At 39.3% G+C, this 21,385-nt stretch overlaps 1 protein-coding gene across 2 annotated transcripts in view; it reads right to left on the bottom strand.

Moving 5' to 3' along the window:
- Positions 1–5,524: 5,524 nt before the first annotated feature.
- The window catches only part of SYNPR (synaptoporin), a 342,443-nt gene continuing 326,582 nt past the window's right edge, over positions 5,525–21,385 (bottom strand). For both annotated transcript variants that reach the window (XM_032149416.2, XM_032149417.2), the window contains 2 exons: positions 13,147–13,338; positions 5,525–7,251 (listed from right to left, as the gene is read on the bottom strand). In XM_032149416.2, the coding sequence (XP_032005307.1) occupies positions 6,994–7,251; positions 13,147–13,338 (450 nt within the window). In that variant the 3' untranslated portion in view covers positions 5,525–6,993. The remainder of the gene's footprint in view (positions 7,252–13,146; positions 13,339–21,385) is intronic.

Raw genomic sequence — 21,385 nt, 5'->3', positions numbered from 1 at the left:
ATCACACGAAATATTGGGGTTAAAGTCATATTTATATGTTAAGTAGACTGAGGAGTTAATGGTTTAAACAAACAAACAAACAAAACCTCTTAGGATTAAAAGAGATTTTTTGGCAAGCTATTTAACACTGCCAAACCTCAGCGTGACGTACATTATCGGTGGCCCACCCATATCCTCTTGGGACTCACCATTGCATGCGTACTGACCTAATAACCCCCAAATGCCAGCACTTGCACTGCTCCTCATGCTTTCTCCATCTCCTCTAGCCCATCGACAGGGTGATCCGATAGGGCTGGGGAATTGCCACTCTCTTAGAGCAGCCCTAATTCAGTGACTGACAGGAGCAAGCAGGTAAAGATCACAGCTCCTTTTGGCCCTGGTTGGGCTGAGTGGTGTTCTGCCCTGGGTTTCATATTCTCTAGCAGGATTGAGCCCCCATTGCCCATAGCAATAATCTTCTCCACAACCCAAGATTTATTGTCTTCCTTCTCTGCTTTGGTTCACTTCCCCACCCTCCTACCTGTACTTGAATATCTTAGAGAGAGTTGGCTTCTGGGTTAACTCAGTTTAGGACGCTTTTTTTTTTCCAAATGGGGATGATGGCACTTACCCTTTCACTGGGCTGATGAGACACCAAGTGAAATTATAAATGTTATGAACTTTGAACAGTACAAAGTGCTTTCTATAAAGTGAAGATTTATTATTCTTTGGCCAGTGTTTAAGATTTCCCCAAACCAATATTTAAGACCCAAGAACCAGCTGGAGCTGTTGCTGAGCATGAGTGGGGCCCCCATCCTAACTCAGGCTGCCATATCCTCATTCCAAGGCTTCTGGCATCTCATCCTGTACCCATCTTCTTCCAACCCTATTGCTCTCAGTCATGCTGTCCTGGTTTATTTCCTCTTTAACATTTATCACTATTTGAATTTATCTTATTTTTCTCCCAGCACCTAGAACAAAGCTTAGCAAATGACAGGTGCTCCATAAATAGCTGTTGAATGAATTGATGACTTCATTAATCCATTCTCAGCATCATCCTTTATAGGAAGTTGCAAAAATAGGACAAAGTCCCACAAACCCTTCACCCAGCTTCCTGCAAAGGTGATGTCTTGTCTTATGATAGTACAATATCAAAGCCAAGAATTTGATACAGGGATTTCTTTGAAGAGAACATTAAATCATGTCATTTTCCTGTTTATTTGCCCAGTGGCTTCCCACTTCTCTTAGAATAAAATCTGTTTCCATGTCCTCCAAGGGCCTTCATAACCGGCTCTTTCAAACTCTGCAGCCCCAACTCCCGCCCCACTCCTTGCATGTCCAGCCCTCGTAGCTTTTTTCTCTTATGAGTCATTTGCAGGCACCCAGCAGTCTCCCCTCATTAGATCCTTGGATGTACTCTCCCTTCTGCCTAAAATATTCTACACATGACTGGTTCCTTCCTATTCTTCATGGCCCAACTTACATGTTCCCTCCTCAGAGAGGCCTTTGTTGACCACCCTAGGCCACTCCTCCCCACCCTGTCCCTTGTTTCTTTTCCTTACAACATTAATCACAGTTCATTCTTACATGTTTGGTTAATTTACTTGTCTGCTATTTGAATCTTCCAATCTTGAGTGTAAGCTCAAAAGATGCCAGGTACTGTATTTTGCTCAATTCAGTACAATCAGAAGTTTGACTTATAAAAACTCAGCCTTCAAAAAAACCACAAGGAGATACCATCTTACTCCATTCAGAATGGCTATTCTTAAAAAGTCAAGAAATAATACATGCTGGTAAGAAGGGAAGGCTGGCCGGGTGCGGTGACTCATGCCTGTAATCCCAGCCCTTTGGGCAGCCCAGGCGGGCAGATTGCTTAAGCTCAGGAGTTTTAGACCAGCCTGGGCAACATGGTGAAACCCCATCTCTACCAAAAATACAAAAAATTAGCCAGGTGTGGTGGTGTCAGCCTGTAGTCCCATCTACTCAGGAGACTGAGGTGGGGGGATCGCTTTGAGCCCAGGAGGCGGAAGTTGCAGTGAGCCAAGATCATGCCACTGCACTCTAGCCTGGGTGGTAGAGCCAGATCCTATCTCAAAAAAAAAAGAAAGAAAGGAAAAAAGAAAGAGAGAGAGAGAGAAAGAGAAAGAAAGAGGAAAGAAAGAACGAAAGGAAGAAAGAAAGAAAGAGAAAAGGGAATGCTTATACACTGCTGTTGGGAGTGTCAGTTAGTTCAGCCATTGTGGAAAGTAGTGTGGCGATTCCTCAAAAAACTAAAAACAGAATTATCAATTGATCCAACAACCCCATTATTCCATATATACCCAAAGGAATATAAATCATTCTATCACAAAGACACATGCATGCATATGTTCATTGCAGCACTATTCACAATAGCACAGACATGGAATCGGCTTAAATGCCCATCAACAGTAGACTGGATAAAGAAAATGTGGTACATATACACCATGGAATACTATGCAGCCATAAAAAATAACAAGATCATGTACTTTGCAGCAACATGGATAGAGCTGGAGGCCATTATCCTAAGTGAACTTATAAGTGGGAGCTAAACAACAAGAACACATGGCCACAAATAGGGGAACAGCAGACACTGAAGTCTCCTGGAGGGTGCAGGGTGGGAGGGAGAGGATCAGAAAAAACACCTATTTGGTACTATGCTTAGTACCTGAGTGACAAAATAATATGTACATCAAACCTCCATGACATGAGTTTACCTATATAATGAACCTGAACATGTACCCCTGAACCTTAAATAAAAGTTTAAAAAAATCCCCAAAACTCAGGTTTTTGTGAGTGTGGATTAGGTTTATACCTCAACATTCAATAACAAGCTAACTACACCTGGTAGTATACAGTTCATAAACCTCTTCCACACACAACCAACTCAGTTCCTATGAGGTGGGACTATCTGCAGCCCCCTTTTACAAACTAAGTGAGAATAATAATGTTCATCGATCACTGTATTGGGTTATTTGCATGCCAAATGTTGCTTTCCTTTGGTCAGCCTCTAATTTCAGCCATAGCTTGAAGAATTGTTCTGGTTCGTATTGATAGTGGCCCCTCCCCACCTCACGCATGCGCCTCCCAGGGCTTCCCCTTTATCTTTCCTCAAGGACCCTGTCCCCAGGAATGGGGGAGGGGATGGTGGTGATAGGACCCATGCCAGTGCCTCTCCCCTTTCCCCCAGCCCACTGCTTGAGATGTTAGCACTCAACGCTTGTTTCTCTGAAGTCCTAGGAGCCTGCTCAGTCTCCTGGCAAGTGTAACCTGGAAACGTGGAAAATTACCACTGTTCTGGGCAACTCTCAACCAGTAAGGGCCGGGGAGTGGTAGTTGAACACTCCAGCTCCTGCTCCTTGATGGACAATTGCTGGAGCTGCTCAGAGACCCTGATGAAACTGAGCTCCTGCTGCCTTACCAGCAACAACATGAACACATCCTTTTATTGGCTTTACCTCCTTTCCTGTCTCATTCTCCCCACTTTGTCACTCCTGACTCCTGGAATCAACTCCTTGCACCCAGCTCTTCTCTTAGCCTTGGTTTCAGGAAAACCCAAACCCAGAGGATGCTTACTGCCTGCAAGAAGCTGTTCTAATTCCATCCCATGGCTAGATGGTTTATCTTTCTCATCCTGACATCAATCCTACTGGGCAGATATTGCTGTTATCCCCACTGTAGAGATGGGGAAACACAGTGAATGAGATACTAAGTATCTTACCAAAGGCATTTATTGATCTGCCCATATCCCCCAGTGTTTGAAGGTGCTCCCTGGGGCGTTAACTCTCCTGCATTTCCAGGCTGCACTTGCCTGTATGCTGTGGCTTCAGAAAAGTCCCAGGGCTTTGAAGAAGGCTTTGAGGAAGAAAAAGGAGAGTTGAGGAAATGGCAGTGAGTGATTCTCACCCAGACAGTCCGATATCAGGGCCCACCCATTTAACTTCTTTGCTTTACCTCCTCTTAAAAAAACAAAGGTGCGGGAAGGTGAAGTCACACCCTGAAACACAGCTAGTGAGCACTGAGGCTGAGATTCCATATTAGTCTTATTGGATACATACACTCAAACTCACCTGCTATTCTCTTTTTATGGCTTACACCTGTAATCCCAGCACTTTGGGAGGCTGAGGCAGGCGGATCACGAGGTCAGGAGATCGAGACCATCTTGGCTAACACGGTGAAACCCCATCTCTACTAAAAATACAAAAAATTAGCACGGCATGGTGGCGAGTGCCTGTAGTTCCAGCTGCTAGGGAGGCTGAGGCAGGAGAATGGCCTGAACCCAGAAGGCGGAGCTTGCAGTGAGCCGAGATCGCGCCACTGCACTCCAGCCTGGGCGATAGAGCGAGACTCCATCTCAAATAAATAAATAAATAAATAAATAAATAAATAAATAAATAACAAATCTACTGCTCTTTTCTTGAAACCTGAAGGAATAAATCAGTTTAGCAAAATCCCCATTGGGTTAGAGCAGGTCTTTATTGCAAATCTGCGGTGGACCGTGGAAGCATGTCTGTATCTCAACCACGGCAGGTAGTGTTTTCCATTTATCAGTGCCCAGAGTGCTTTGGAACTGCTAAGGCTGGTAAAAATCACTGCTGGTTAGGAGGATTTCTCCACTTTGCAGAGTTCACGACAGCTTATAAAGCAGAGGACACTTTCTTCTCCTGCGCAGTGCTGAAGGAAGCGGTCAAATCCAGCCACTGTCCCAGGAAATAAGGGGGAATTGGGAGTCGGGGTGGGAGCAGGGAGAACTCATACCACATCCCCTCCTCCCACTCCCAGCCTACTGCCTCCTAGATGCTAGGAGTTAAGGCCTGTTTCCTTATCCTCAGGATGTTTTTCTCGCTTGTCCTCCTCTAATCCACTCTCTACTCTGTAGCCATTGAGATCCTTTCAACATGCTAATCTCATCACATTCTTCCCCTGCTCAAAAATCCTTCAATGCCTTCCCTTAGCTTCTTTAGGATAAAGACAGAATTCCTGATTAGGCCTTCAGACAGGTTTCACCCATGTCCCCATCAGCAGTCATACTTCCGGAAAACCTCTTGTTCATTAAACTCTGGCAACCCTACATATCCATCCTGTCTCCTACCATCAAAGAGCTTCGTTAGGCTGTTCTCTGCCTGGGACATGCATCTCTCCCACCTTTTCCTTGCTAAACCATGTGTAGTCTTGAGGTCTGAAGCTTCTTGACTTCTCCCTAACTAGTTCAAACCTCTCTGACAGATGTTCCTGTGGAATCCTGTGCCTCTCTTTGTTGCACTCAGCATAATTGGGGTGTGATTATTTCAATGCCTGTCTCTCCTAATAGAGTGTAAGCTTCTTAACATACTGTCTGTTTTTGCTTTTTACTACTGCATTCCCAGTGGCATGCAAAGTGACAGGTGCATAGGAAGTCCTAGAATGGTGGAATGAATGAACGAACCTCACTGGGCTCCTGAAACAAGGACAGGGTGACAGATTGGAGACACTGTGCATTTAACTCTTAGACTTCTGTCATTGTTAAAGCTAACCAGGTTCTACTGTTGTAATTGTCCACTGTCCAGCCAGCATTGTATGCAATAACTTTATTAACATCAAATAGATATCACAATACAGTTTTATCCAAAGGGATTCAGAAACTGGTTACAGATATCATCTAAGACACAAGGCTGTTTTGTGCTAAAATGCTTCCAACATCACCAATCACACAATGAGTTTATACATCGATAACAACTTTTATCTGGAAATACAGATGCTCAGCTTGCCCTCTCTATTGGGTCCTGGTGTTTCAACTGAGTTCAAACGAGGAAGTGAAGATTGACATTTTCTTGATAATAAATACATTCTGGAGAATATTTCATGAGAACTCTCTTTGGGATACAGGGTGGCATATGGAAGCCATTTTTAATTTATGGGCTACACTCAAATCAGAATTAGTAAGTTTAGCTGTGACTTGAGAATTTTTAATAATTACATTGAGGAACATATTAGCTTTACAAATAAACAGGATTTAAAAGTGTAGCTGGTAGTAGAGGTTCTACAGAATATTCTTTATAAATAAATACTTCAGCAAGGCAGTATCTTGACTGTGGTATCTACATCTGCATCTCCATTATTCTAAGAAAACAACACTCCATAAACACAAAGAGTTATTGGGCCGTGTTATTTATGGTCCACAAGATAAGAGCCACAAAACACCACAGAAGTTTACAAGAATACAAATATTTAGCTAAGTAAATAGAATAAATATTGGGCAGTCATCATATGCAGCACTAAATGTCTACTAATAGGGGAAAAGAAAAACTCAAATCTTAACTACAATGCATTCAGAACTTGGGTAAAGCCAGAGAGACAAATTTGCAAAGTATACAAAGTAGTGAATATATTCCTATAAATATCAATTTGACAAATTCATGGTGCAAACCAGAAAATTTTTGTAAACACAGTTCAAATGTTCATTGTATGAGAAAATGCTTATTCATGCACTTAAATCATATGAGCATTGATTTATCACGTAAAAGAATAATTTTCTGAAACAAATAACTTAGAGACTCATAGCCCTATAGGACCTAAAACTAAAAAAAAAACAAGACATGCATATTGTGATACACCAAATTGTCTTCTAGAAATTATTATAACATCTTTCACATCAAAATGCATAAGAAAACTCAATGCTATTTGATTTACTTTATGCATATTACATACTAGAGACTTTAAGCTACAAAATACTTCTACTTTAACATACATACAAAATGACCATGAAAGTATCTGTATATATAACAAGGTACTCTCCAATTAGCCATCTATGATGAATAATATATCTCCTCATGTCATCTCATCTCTAAGTATCATTTATCACAACCCAGGACATTCTTCCTTAATGAAGACTAGAGATCTCTGATTTACATTCAATATTCTCTGCATTAATAATTGATTGAAACCCTTAAAAAATTCTTCTGCTACTGAATTGGAAGGTGGTGAGGCAATCTGCAGAAGAATGCAAATGCTGCTCTGTTAAATCTGATTGCTAAAGGAAGTGGGGCCAGTAGGCTGTTGGCCAAACTCATCTGAGGATGGCCCCAAACTCGCCTGCTGACTGTACCCACCGCTTGATCCATAGCTGTCTTGGTTGTAACCACCTTGATTATAGCTGCTGGAGTGCTTCTCCATTGGATCTGAAAGGTATCTCTGTCCCGAAGAATGCCAGCCAGTCTCCTTGAAAACAAACCATATGTTTCCAGCCCAGAGAATAAAGTTCAAGAATCCAAAGACCTGAAGGAGAATCAAAGCCAATGAATTGATAGACTAGACAAAAACCTAAGAAAAATTTCAATTTTGGAAAAGTCCTTCACAATACAAAAGAATCACTTTTCACTTTAATGTTGAGTCCTCTTCCAAGTTTTCCATTTGGAACTGGTATTTCATTTAGAATATTTGACCTTTATTAGATGCACTACATGTCAGGCACTACATAAAGGGCTTTGTGTGTATCAATCCACTTGCTCTAAGAATCAGTCTAAGAAAAAGTTGCTATTGTCATACCCATATTAAAGATGTGGAAATCTTGTCTAAGGTCACGTGGCTTGCTGAGTAGTAGATCTGTGATCCAAACTCTCTTCTGGTTCCATAACTGGGAAACCTTACTTAAGGCATCATTTATTCTCCAAATAAAGTATCCTTCATGGTGTGTAAGATTATTTCCAGATGGCACAGGGCTGAGAATTTTCACTTTAATAATGGTGCATTCATTTATAAGGCTATCTTCTCTTTATGGTTAGAGATACTGCTTTTGCTTTTCCATTTATTGTAATCATATAAAGAAAGTGAGTCAATTAAAAATATAGGGTAAGCAATGATACAGGTGATATGCAAATAAGCATATGCATGATAGCATATTGGGCGGTTGACTGCTTGAATAATTGCACTTTCTGTGCCTCTCACAGGGATAAGTGAATGCTGAAACCGGACTATGAATAAAGTGCAGGTTTCAGAGAAGTGTAAAATATTTTCTTAAGAACTGGATGTGAAACTTTCCTATGGAAATTCCTCTTACTCTCCAGGAGGGTGTCAGTGAGTCAGAGGACTGGGTGTTGCTTCCCCAGGGCCTAAGGTTTGATGGAAGCAGAACGGTTTGCATGAGGCCCAAACAGAAGTCCTCATTCCACGGCTTGTTCTGCAGCCTTTTCCAAGGCTGGTTGATTGACTTGGGAATTAACTACAGGCAGTCTGTTTTAACAGCCCCCTAATGGAGACAGGTAACAGTAGTATAATGCAAAGCTGTGATAACATTAAAGTATATTTAATCACCACCCCCTAGCACAACGCTGACCAATCAAAATGGACTTGGGGCAGTGGCCACGGTCCTGGAGTAGGGTGCTGGAAGTCCTTTGCTGCGTCAAAATCTATCCCTTGGTTTCTGGACAGTGAGATGATCCATAGTGGCTTGTGGGTAGTGGTGGCAGAGAGGGCACTGGTGTAGTCAAGAGCCTGGGACTTGGAGACTCGGAGCTGAGACTATCAAAATATTTCAATATTTTAGCAGCGCATGAATGGAGTCTTAGTCTTGGAGTAATCTCTACAGGCTTTGAAATCAAAGTGCCCTGGGGACTGTACTTTCTTGCCCTGCTACCTGGGACAAGGCATTTAGTCTGTAGACTTCATTTTTGTTTTTGTTTTGTTTCTTGTATGGAATGGAGACAAGAATTCCTTTCTTGGAAGACATTTGGGAGGATTAAAGAGGATGTGTGTAAAGTAGCTGGACAGTGCTGAACACATTAGCAAATACTTACTAAATGGTAAACTATGCTCTGAATTATTTTCTAAAATATTTCCGTGAATTGTATTTTGCTGACTTTTTTTTTTTTTTTTTACTGTAGCGTAAATTGAACTGAGGCATAAACAATGAGATGATGTTCTTGAGACAATAGCCAAAATCAACTCTCTAGGCCACCAACTGATCTAATTAAAGACTGGTTTATCCAGACCTCCCTCCTTCTTCCTTCTCTCCTCTTGCATCCTCTTTCCTTCCTTTTTACACTAATTGAGAACCTATTTTGTGCCATGCTCTAGGCTACCTGCTGAGGGACATACAAAACACAAATAAGGTATAGTAGTTGCTTGAACAAAATAAATTAGTTAACTACTGACAAGACTCTAATTTGCATACAGGACCATTTTACCATATGTATGGTAACCAGAATATTTTCCATTAAAAGGGGGATCTTGATTAAATTGCACCTTTATAAGTGTATGTCAATATATGAGTATAAAAAATTACTGAGTAGCCTGGGCAACATAGCAAGACCTTGTCTCTTAAAAAAAAAAAAATTAGCTGGGCATGTTAGCACATGCCTATAGTCCCAGGTACTCAGAAGGGGTACTTGGAAGGCTGAGGCAGCAGGATCCCTTGAGCCCAAGAGTTCCAGGTTATAGTGAGCTATGATTGTACCACCGCACCTCCTGCCTGGGTGACAGAGCAAAACCCTGTCTCAAAAAAAAAGAAAAAAAGGAAACGAAAGGAAAGGAAAACAGAAAAGGAGAGGAGAAGAGAGGAGAAGGGAGGAGAGAGGAGAGGAGGAGAGGGGAGGGGAGGGGAGGAGAGGGGAGGGGAGAGCAGGAAAAATTATCAAGGATCTTTTCAGGCATGGCTCTGTCCAGGGATGTAATTTTAGCTATTTCCTATCTATTGATCTCTCTCTTTTGCTTGTTACTATTTGGTTTTTTAAAAGGGATGCTGAAGAAAAGCTTGGACATCAAGGAAATGCTACTAAAAGTAAGAACATAAACAAGGCATTTCAAGGGGCATATTTAAGTACTGATTTTTTACTCCAGTGTCACAGATCTCTTGGCTGGCACATTTTAGGGTCACTTGGGCCCTTGAACTCTTTTTTGCTATTTTGTTGCAACTGAAATTGGGGTAAGAATTTGATTCAAGCTCAGACTTGGGGACAACAGAAGGAGAGATTGAAAGACACTGTACATAACACGCAAAAAATGGGGAGACAAGATCTTGATTGTCTAAAAAGATGTAGTAAGATTTGTCTGGAGTGAAGCTGGAGAAGCAGAAGTTGAAATTATGGCTAAACTCTTTGTGCTCCGTGAAACTTTGAAAGAAATTTAGAGACTTAAACACATTATTTCTTCCTCCTCTATTTAGGCTCTAACACTGTATGACATTAAGGAATGATCGTATTTCAGTAGCCATTTTCAGTTGACATGTATTGAGCATTTGCCATAAGCTGGGCATGATGCCAAGTATTTTTTTATAGATTATCTCACTGAATTCTTTGAACAGTATTGAGGTCTGTGGTGCAATTATCCCCATTTTACAGATGATAAAACTAAGGATTAGACAGTTTACCTCAGCTCCCAGTATTTGTAGTATCTGGATATCTTACCTATATTTTAGTGTTACTATAAAATTATAGGTGTCAAAGTGCTTTGAAGATAGTAAATTTGTTACCAAGGTAGAGAATATGACTATTATTTCCTGACTCGTTTACTTGTAGAGGTCATTTATTGTGGTATGTGTCTGGCTCCTACTCCAAAACCTATGTTTGCCCAGTAAAGTGTGTTCTCTGAGCCATGTTTCTACGACAGCATTCTCCAAACCCTGTATTCATAACTGATGAGACTGAGGTGGGCATCTGGCCTAAGGTGGGCAAAAGAGATTCTCTCTAGCAGAAATTCACAATTGGACCTGAGTGATTTTCGTTCAGTCCAAGCCGTTTCTTTAAAAAATACATATAAACTTAGAAACTGTAGAGTGGCTATCTTCTGCTGTGTGGATGAAAAAAAAGAAATAAAATTTCATCTGAAAAGAGAGAATAATGTAACAAACATGCAGAAAGGGACAGGGATGCAGAAAGAAAGAGAGATGAGAGATGGAGGGTAAGAACTGTCCAGCTTCCTGACAGTCTTCCAGTTCTTGGCTGTTGGGTTTTGCCCTGGGAAGACACACTTTTATTGTCTTTCCAACTATTTTCAGTTTTTGCATAAGCTAGCTCAATATGATTTGAAGCCAAACAATTTGAAATAAAAATATTGTGTTTTGGTTGATTAATGTGCTTTCCCCTGCTGTTGGTATTAGAAATCTGACTTTCTTTGCAGAGCCAAGTTTCAGTTAAATGGCTTGAGCTCTCTCCTGGAGCTTTGCATTTTGAGCAGAGCAATGCAAGGTTAGGTAAAACTTTCCACTAATGGCAACTGTACGAAACAATTATTTGGTACTGAACATCTAGAACTCTCATTCTGCTCTAGATTCTGCTCTTTCTAGAACCTGTTTCTTCAGGTTTCATCAAGTTGTATGAGCTACTTAATATCCTTCCAAATACTTTTTTCCTGTTGTAGTTAGAGTCAGCTTTGATTATTCTAATGCATACAAACATTGGTACCAGAAGTGGACTGCAAAAACAGACTTTAGGGATATGACGATTGGTTTGCCTTAGCCAGTTTGAACTGAGTTTTCTGTCACTAGGAACTAGAAGACTGTTAACTGATATGGATACATCACTACACCACCACTGGACCTGTCCTTTCACACACATCACATTATTTGGTTTCAATTCATTCTTTATTTTGGTTTTAGGAGACACATCACATTGTTTTTCATTCATAATTTCTATCTTTTAGTCTAAAAATTATTAGATATATCAGAAGTGGAATTAGAAGAACCATGCAGAATGTCATAATTTATTGGGAGCTTAGTTATTAAACTAACAAACATATCAAGCAATTTTATCTTTGTCCTGTTAGATTTTGAGATCAGGGTTGCAATAGCTTTCATTAAATACTGTCTATAAATAAACTACAGAAGTATAAGTAAATATGGTAATGTATACCTCAAAGTATTCATTTACAAGTGTGGTCAGCAATGAACAAAAATGATTGTGAGACCCTAATGCAGTTTATTTTCATGGTTACTATCTCACCAAAGCAGAAATCACAGTCCAGTCAGAGTAGCAACCCTTTTTCTCTTCTTAAGTGCCTTCGCAGATTGAATTTCAGAAAGCTGTAGAAACACAGGTTAATCTTGAAGCAAAGATAATTATTTCTAGGGTGTGCTAAAGAATGTTCTTTCAGCAAACACTGCTGAGCCTTCTATTCTTCGATAACTGCTGCTTTTTGCTGCCATTATTGCTTATGTATTTCTCAGATACAGCTTCTTTCTTTGGAATAATACAAGTTCTTATACTTATAAACTAAAAATCCAATTAGTGTCCCTGCTGTCAGATTTTCTCTTTTCTTGTAAGAGCCGTACTCTTGATGATAACATTTGACTTTGTTCAACTAATACAGTGCAGCTTTTCCAAAGTTATAAAGTAACTAAACCAGAAGCATGGAGAAAATTCAAAAATTACCATGGCTATTGTAAGTACTTTTTTACATTATGAATTTCTTTTTTCATCCTACTAGGTCTGTGTATTTTTCTCTAATCAGTTGGGTGTACTCTAACTACATGTGGCTTGAACAGAGTTTTCTCCCCAGGAACTTGTATGCGCTCAAATACTCCTTTTAACTTTTGTCTGGCTTCAACCTTAAAGTTCAGTTTGTTTTTGTTTTTGTTTTTGAGACCGAGTCTTACTCTGTTGCCCAGGCTTGGGTGCAGTGGCCTGATCTTGGCTCACTGCAACCTCCGCCTCTGGGGTTCAAGTGATTCTCATGCCTCAGCCTTCCGAGTAGCTGGGACTATAGGCATGAGCCACCATGCCTGGCCTGGCTAGTTTTTTTTTGTATTTTTAGTAGAGATGGGGTTTCACCATGTTGGCCAGGATGGTCTTGAACTCCTGATCTCAGGTGATCCTCCCACCTTGGCCTCCTAAAGTGCTGGGATTATAGGCGTGCGCCATCGCGTCTGGCCAAAGTTCAGATTTTATATTTGCTTCTGGCTTAGAGTTTCAACTGGACTGTCACCTAAGCAGCAGCTGCCAATACCTGCGGGGTTCTTAATAAAAACTCCTTAATTGGCAACATTACGAATGATGGATTCTGACAATAAAAAACCTTAGGGCCAAGTGATCATCCTGCACCTGAGGTGAAGTATCTCGCCTTTCGATTGGCCTAGTTTTGTAGGCAACAATTTTCAAGATGACTTCTCAGATGTTTTTCTTATTATTTTCACTGGCAAACAAAGATGTGAACAGTAAAGCACAGATGAAAAATACTTACCACAGAAGTGTTTAAGCTTGACATAACAGGGCTGTGGACGATCATGCATTTGTTGGATGGCTGTTTGCAAGCTGACATTAGTAGCAATACTTCCTTGGGATCTGTTGCAACTTTGACGTCAGACAGTCCTTTTGCCCAAGCCGATGAACCCACCAACCACAAGAATGAAAAGACTACAGTGACGATGAAGTCCTACAGAAACAAATCAGAATAGAAAATGGTAAAAGAGAATGTGAGTTCTAGAAACAAGTTGATTTGTTTATATAACTATTTGGTTTGCCTTTTGGAAAATTTTAAGATCCCATAGCACTGGAAACAGGGAAAACATTTAGAAAAACAAATAAAAGAAAGCTTTATGATATTATATTTATCTTTCTATAAAATAAATAATAACAGTAATATTTATTAAGTGCTTACTCGATCCCAAGAATGATGCTAAGGACTTTATAACCCACACCTAATTGTTCCTACAACATCCCTGTAAGGAATGGTACGTCATCCTATTTGCAGATGTCAAACTAAGATAGAGAATGGTTGAAAAGCTTGTCTGAGACTTCACAGATAATTCATGATGGCATCAGGATTCAAGCCCAGGCAACCTGAATACTGAGTCCAAGTTCTTAACCACCAATCTGTCATGATTCCAAACCTTTAGACAGATCTGCTAATTGTTTAAGATTCTTGGATGGCAGTGTTCACTCATTCATTCATTCATTCTTTCATTTGTTCACTTAACAAACCAATGTGTTATCTATATGTTATTGGTTAACCAATATGTTAACCAATGTGGAACTATGTTATGTGGAAGACAATAAGAGCTGTAATGTTTTTGAGTGCCTGCTATGGGTGAGAGGTTTTCTATAAAATTATTCTTACAATAATCATATTAGACAGTATTCTTATGCCCATTTTAAAGAGGAGAAAGCTGAAACTCACAGATATAAGGTACACATAGAAAGTTGCAGAGCCAGAGTTCAAATCTACGTCTGTCTGACCCTGAAAATCATCTGCTGTTCACAGGGGAAAGAAGCTTTTATGCATATCAAACGAAATTTCTAGGATGTAACGGGATGAGTTTTGTAGAGACCACCTCCAGACTTCTGATGATGAGGGCTACATCTCTCATTCCCCCTCATGACTCGGATGGGGTGGCAGGTGGGAGACATGTCTAAGATTTAGACCATTAGAACATAGTATAAAAAAAATTCAGATTGACTATATATATGTTTGACTATTGTAAAAATGTTGCATGCTGCTTACCTAAAATAATAAAAATGCCGACCAGGAGAGAAAAAAAGTATATTGGATATGCCAACAGAAACAGTTTGCCCTTTTGTTGTTAATAATAACCTTCTCAAGTAGAAAATTTGGCATGTGTTTCTTTCCTGCCCGAGGGCATAGTGCATCTGACTTGCTCTGTATCTTGCTCTCACGGTGTGGCTGAATACTTTTCATCATGATCCCATGATCTACACTGAAGGAACTTTTACACTCTAAAGATGCTGTGGTGCCAGACATTTGTTAGGTGTGATCTTTGTGGAGAATGTTCTGGAGGGTCTCACTACTAAGAGTGGCTGAATCTTCTGCAAGTCACTCCATCCAGTGGCTGTTGTGAATTATGTAACTCACCAGTTTACCTTTTTTTTCATGCTGGCTCTAGAAAACTAAGGGCCAATGTGTGACCCATTCGTAGGGTTTTGATGGCATGGGTATTTGAACCTGATTCCTTATTTTGTTTTATATTCCCTTTCTTCTTTTTACTTTTCATTTTCATTCAATTACGCCTTGGTTTTTAAATGTCCTTATGAGCCTTTCTGAGATGAGGTAGAGAGGTATAAACAAGCAAACAAATACAATATCTACAGCTGTTTCAACAGTAATACAAACATTTGGAATAAAGAAACTCAATTGTTTGGGTCTGAATTTGAAATTAGAGGAATAGTTGCAAATAAATAAGCCAGATTGACTGTGTCAAATCATGACTTTCTGTTCATGTTCAGTCTGGTACCTTCATTCATTCATGCTTTTATTCAAATAGAAATTTTTGAGTAATGTGCTGAGCATTGAGGAAGGTCTTACAGAGGATTAAAAAATGCAAAATATGGGCTCTGTTCTCTTGATATTACATATTTATTAGGGCCCACAGTTACCTTAAAGCATTACCTATAGTATGATGGTTTTCATTATTTATATTCATCATAATTAGAAATAGACTTGTAGAAAGGCCCATAGAATGGGGAAACACTTAAAGAATAGTCATGTGAAGACCTTTCAATTGGAAATTGGAGAAAACTATGTTAGATTTATTTGTTCAAATAATAATATTCATACGTAACATTTATTGAGTTTTTATTATGTGTCAAGTATTATTCCAAGTTTATACGTTTTGACTCATTTAATCCTGACAACTGCACCATGAAATAGATACCAATCCTGACCCCATTTTACAGTTGAGGAAATGGAGACACCAAAAGTTAAACAAATTGCTTGAAGTCATGAATTAATAAGTGGAGGAGCAAGGATTCTAAGCCTGGCCATCTGCCTTATGGAATACTGATCTTCCTATTTAAAACTAAGACACTAAAAAGTTTTTTTAAGTTGGTTTTGACTCTAATCCCAGCATTTTGGGAGGCCAAGGCAGGATGATTGCTTGAAACCAGGAGTTCAAGACAAGCCTAGGCAACACAGTGAGACTTCATCACTACAAAAAATTTAAAAAATAGCTGGGCATGGTGGGGCATGACTGTAGTCCGATCAACCTGTGAGCCCGAGGCGGGAGGATCACCTGATCCCAGGAGTTTGAAGTTGCAGTGAGCTACGATTGCATCACTGCACTGCAGCCAGTTCAGCCTGGGCAACAGGATGAGATCTCATTGCTAAAAAAAAAAAAAAAAAAAAAAAGGATTTGAGGTCCTGCTTAATTTAAATATAAAAAATAGTAAGAAGTCATTTCCCATAAACAAGCTTCTGATTGAAGTCAAGGATCTATATCTTTGGAATAAATATGGTATTTTAAGAAGCTGGTTCAACCTTTTATCCCTTAGTGCCATTTTGTAAAGAGGCATCAGTAATATAACTAAGTTTCTCTTATCTGAATTAAAAGTTCAGACTTTGTCATTAGGCAGATCTGGGTTTTAGTCCTTACTTTGACACTTACTACCTGTTACCCATGTGTCCATTTGCTAGACTACTTGAGGCCTCAGTTTACCTCTCTGTAAGTTGAAATAATAATAGTAACCCTCTTGTAGGATGATACTGAGGATAAAATAAGTTAGTATAAATCAAGTGTTTAGCACAATGCCTGGTAAATAGTGAGTGACAAATAAATGTAAACTTTCATATCACGAATAAAAGCAATAACGACAGCAACAACAATAATATAAATCATATAAGGCTATGGAGCAGGAGCCTACATGCACCATAGCAGGGACCTATGATCACTCCAGCTGCATAGGCCCTCTGTCTGCTGCTCAAACTCACCAAGAGCATGTGTAGCTTAAAGCTTTACCCTGGGCACTCCCATCCATTGGGACCCACATGGCTCCTTCTTCTTTCTTTCTTCAAATCAATGCTCAAATTTCATTGTATCATGATGCTTTCTTGCCCACCACATATAAATAGCATCCTATGTTAAATTCCCTATGTTCCTTTTCCAGTTTCATTTTTCTCAGTTTCATGTTCATCAACTGGTACATTATATATTTACTTGTTTGTATCTTGTGGGCAGATTTTTGCCTAAGATGTTCATTACTGTCTGCCCATCACAAAGAATGGTACCTAACACATAGCAGCTGCTCAATAAATATTTCTGAAATGAATGACTGTAAGAGGAAATGTTTCTGATAGACTGAAGTGGAAATAGTAGTGTGGAAACCTTTGCACACAGGCCAGGGCCTTTGCACTTGCTGTTCCCTCTGTCCAGAATTCCTTTCCTATCCCTTAGAGCCATTGTGTAGAAGGGCACATTCCTGCCTCAGGGACTTCACATTTGCTATTCCCTTGGCCCAGAATTCCTTTCTTATCCCTTATAGCCATATGACCTGCTTTATCACCTTAAATGGTCCTCATGAATGGTCCCCTCCCCAGATAGACTTCCCTGAGCCCTGCAATTAAAATGTAAACCTTTCTCTCTATCCCCTTATTCTTTTTTGCTCAGCACTTTTCACAATTTAGAACGGTTTATTTGCCTACTTCTTCCAATAAGATGTTAGTTCCATGGATGCAAGGATTTTGACTACCTAGCTCATTTCTGATTCTTGGCAGAGAGGTGCCATCAACATTTGTTGAGTGAAAGAATGAATGAAGGAATATATAAAATGATCCCAATTTTGTTAAAAAATATATATCGATGTATATAACATTACATAAGAATATATCAAGTGGCAATGGTAGAATTAGAGATTACTTTTCTTTTACATAAGCTTATGTATGTAAAAACTCATTTTATAATTAGAGCAAATGATCAAGGCACTGGCCAATGGTTTTCCCAAACAAAATTTCACATGGCAAAATTTGCCCTTACAACAGCAACAAGATTTTAATTAGATCAAATAATAATGTGATTAAAATTGAGAATTTTTACCATCCTCAGTAAATTTTTGAAAATCATATCAACCACGTTCATGTACCACAGAGCAACAAAAATAGAAATCAGTGCTGAGAAAATCACTCAAAATAATACAATTAGGTGGAAATTAAACAGCCTGCTCCTGGGTAACTTCTAGGTAAATAATGGAATCTAGGCAGACGTCAATAAATTATTCAAAGATTAGAAAAAAGACATAACATACCAGAATCTCTGGGACACAGCAAAAGCAGTGTTAAGAAGGAAGTTTACAGCACTAAACACCCACATCAAAAAGTTACGAAGATCTCAAATTAACAACCTAATATCACAACTATTGGAACTAGGGAAACAAGAGCAAACCATCTCCAAGCCAGTAGAAGACAAGAAATAATTAAAATCAGAGCCGAACTGAAGGAAATGGGATGTGAAAAACCATACAGAAGATCAATGAATCTTAAAGTTGGTTTTTTGAAAGAATTAATAAGATAGATAGACTGGTAGCTAGACTTGTAAAGAAAAAAATAGAAGTTCCAAATAAACACAATCAGAAATGACAAAGGGGATATTACCACTGACTCCACAAAAATGGAGTGGAGAAACTACTCAGAAACTACTATGAAAACCTCTATACACACAAACTAGAAAACCTAGAAGAAATGGACAAATCCCTGGAAATTTCCCAAGATTGAACCAGGAGGAAAATGAATCCGTGAACAGACTAATAATGACTTCTGAAATTGAATCAGTAATACAAGGACTGCCAACCAGTAAAAGCTCAGGACCAGATGGAATCACAGCCAAACTCTACCAGATGCATAAAGAATTGGGACCATTCCTACCAAAACTGTTCCAAAAAATTGAGGAGGAGGGACTCTTCCCCAACTCATCCTATGAGGCCAATATTATCCTGATAACAAAACCAGGAAAAGACACAATTAAAAAGAAAACACTGTTCATCAGGCCAATATCCTTGATGAACATAGATGCAAAAATCTTCAACAAAATACTAGCAAACTGAATCCAGCAGCACATCAAAAATCTAATTTACCATGATCAAGCAGGGTTTATCCCTGGGATGAAAGATTGGTTCTACATACACAAATTAATAAATGTGATTTACCAAATAAACAGAAATAAAAATAAAAACCACATGATCATCTCATTAGATGCAGAAAATGCTTTCAATAAAATTCAACATCCCTTCATATTAAGAACCCTCAACAAACTAGGCATTGAAGAAACATACTTCAAAGTAATAAGAGCCATCTATGACAAACCCACAGCCAACATCATACTGAATATACAAAAGCTGGAAGAATTCCCCTTGAAAACCAGAACAAGACAGGAATGCCCTCTCTAACCACTCCTATTCAACGTTGTGTGGGAAGTCCTAGCCAGAGCAATCAGGCAAGAGAAAGAAATGAAAGGCATCCGAATAGGAAGAGAGGAAGGCAAACTATCCCCTTTGCAGATGATATGATTCTGTACCTGGAAAGTCTCATAGTCTCTGCCCAGAAGCTCCTTTATCCAACAGACAACTTCAGCAAAGTTTTAGGATACAAAATCAGTGTACAAATATCAGTAGCATTTCCATACACCAATAACATCCAAGCTGAAAGCCAAATCAAGAACACAGGCTCACTCACAATAATCACAAAAAGAATAAAATACCTAGGAATACAGCAAATCATGGAGATGAAAAATCTCTACGATGAGAATTACAAAACACTGCTGAAATAAATCAGAGATGACACAAACAAATGGAAAAACATTCCATGCTCATGGAGAGGAAGAATCCATATTGTTAAAATAGCAATACTGCCCAAAGCAATTTATAGATTCAATGCTATTCCTATCAAACTACCAATGACCTTCTTTACGAGATTAAAACAAAACTATTTTAAAATTAATTTGGAAAAAATGAGCCTGAATGACCAAGGCAATTCTAACCAAAAAGAATAAAGCTGGAGGTATTACTTTACCCAACTTCAAACTATACTATAAGGCTACAGTAACCAAAACAACATGGCACTGTAATAAAAACAGACACATAGACCAATGGAACAGAATAGAGAGCCTAGAAATAATTTCACACACCTACAACCATCTGATCTTTGAGAAAATTGAGAAAAGCAAGGAATGAGGAAAGAACTCCCTATTCAATAAATGGTGCTAGGATAACTGGCTAGCCCTATGCAGAAGATTAAAACTGGACCCGTTTCTTACACCATATACAAAAACAACTCAAGATGGATTAAAGACTTAAATGTAAAACCCAAAACTATAAAAACCCTAGAAGATAACCTAGGAAATGCATCCCGGACATAAGAGCTGGCAGAGATTTCATGATGAAAACACCAAAAGCAATTGTGATAAAAACAAAAACTGGCAAATGGGAACTAGTTAAACTAAGGAGCTTTTGGACAGCAGAAGAAAGTATCAACAGAGTAAACCAGAAAACTTACAAAATGGGAGAAAATATTTGCAGACTGTGCATCTGTCAAAAGTCTAATATCCAGCATCTATAAGGAACTTAAATCAACAATCAAAAAACAAAGAACCCCATTAAAAAGTGGGCAAGGCCGGGCGTGGTGGCTCACGCTTGTAATCCCAGCACTTTGGGAGGCCGAGGCGGGCGAATCACGAGGTCAGGAGATCGAGACCACGGTGAAACCCCGTCTCTACTAAAAAATATAAAAAATTAGCCGGGCGTGGTGGCGGGCGCCTGTAGTCCCAGCTACTCGGAGAGGCTGAGGCAGGAGAATGGCATGAACCCAGGAGGCGGAGCTTGCAGTGAGCCGAGATTGCGCCACTGAACTCCAGCCTGGGTGACAGAGCGAGACTCTGTCTCAAAAAAAAAAAAAAAAAAAAAAAAAAGTGGGCAAAGGACATGAACAGACACTTTCAAAAGAAGACATACATATGGCCAAGAAGCATATGAAAAAGTGCCCAACATCACTAATCATTAGAGAAATGCAAATCAAAAGCACAAAGAGATACCATCTCACACTGGTCAGGATGGCTATTATTAAAAAGTAAAAACAAAACAAAACAAAACAAAAAAACAGATGCTGTCAAGGTTGCAGAGAAAAAGGAATGCTAATACACTGTTGGTGGGAGCATAAACTAGTTCAACCATTGTGGAAAGCAGTGTGGTGATTCCTCAAAGAGCTAAAAACAGAACTACCATTCACCCCAGCAATCTCATTATTGGGTATATACCCAAAGGAGTATAAATCATTCTACCATAAAGACACATGTATGTGTATGTTCACTGCCACACTATTCGCAATAACAAAGACATGGAATCAACCTAAATGCCCATCAACAGTAGACTAGACAAAGAAAATGTGGTACATATACAAGACAGAATACTATGCAGCCATAAAAAAAGAACGAGATCATGTCCTTTGTAGCAACATGGATGGAGCTGGAGACCCTAATCCTAAGCAAACTAACACAGAAACAGAAAACCAAGTACAGCATGTTCTCACTTAAAAGTGGGAGCTAAAAATTAAAATACACATGGATACAAAGAAAGGAACAACAGACACCAGGGTCTACTTGAGAGTGGAGGGTGGGAGGAAGGTGAGGATCAAAAAACTACCTTTTGGGTTCTATTACCTAGATGATGAAATAATTGGTACACCAAACCCCCGTGACATGCAATTT

The sequence above is a fragment of the Hylobates moloch genome, unplaced genomic scaffold (assembly GCF_009828535.3).
Source record: "Hylobates moloch isolate HMO894 unplaced genomic scaffold, HMol_V3 SCAFFOLD_4, whole genome shotgun sequence".
NCBI classification, from domain to species: Eukaryota; Metazoa; Chordata; class Mammalia; order Primates; family Hylobatidae; genus Hylobates; species Hylobates moloch.
The sequence above is the reverse complement of the archived record's forward strand: the minus strand, read 5'-3'. Positions and strand labels throughout refer to the sequence as shown.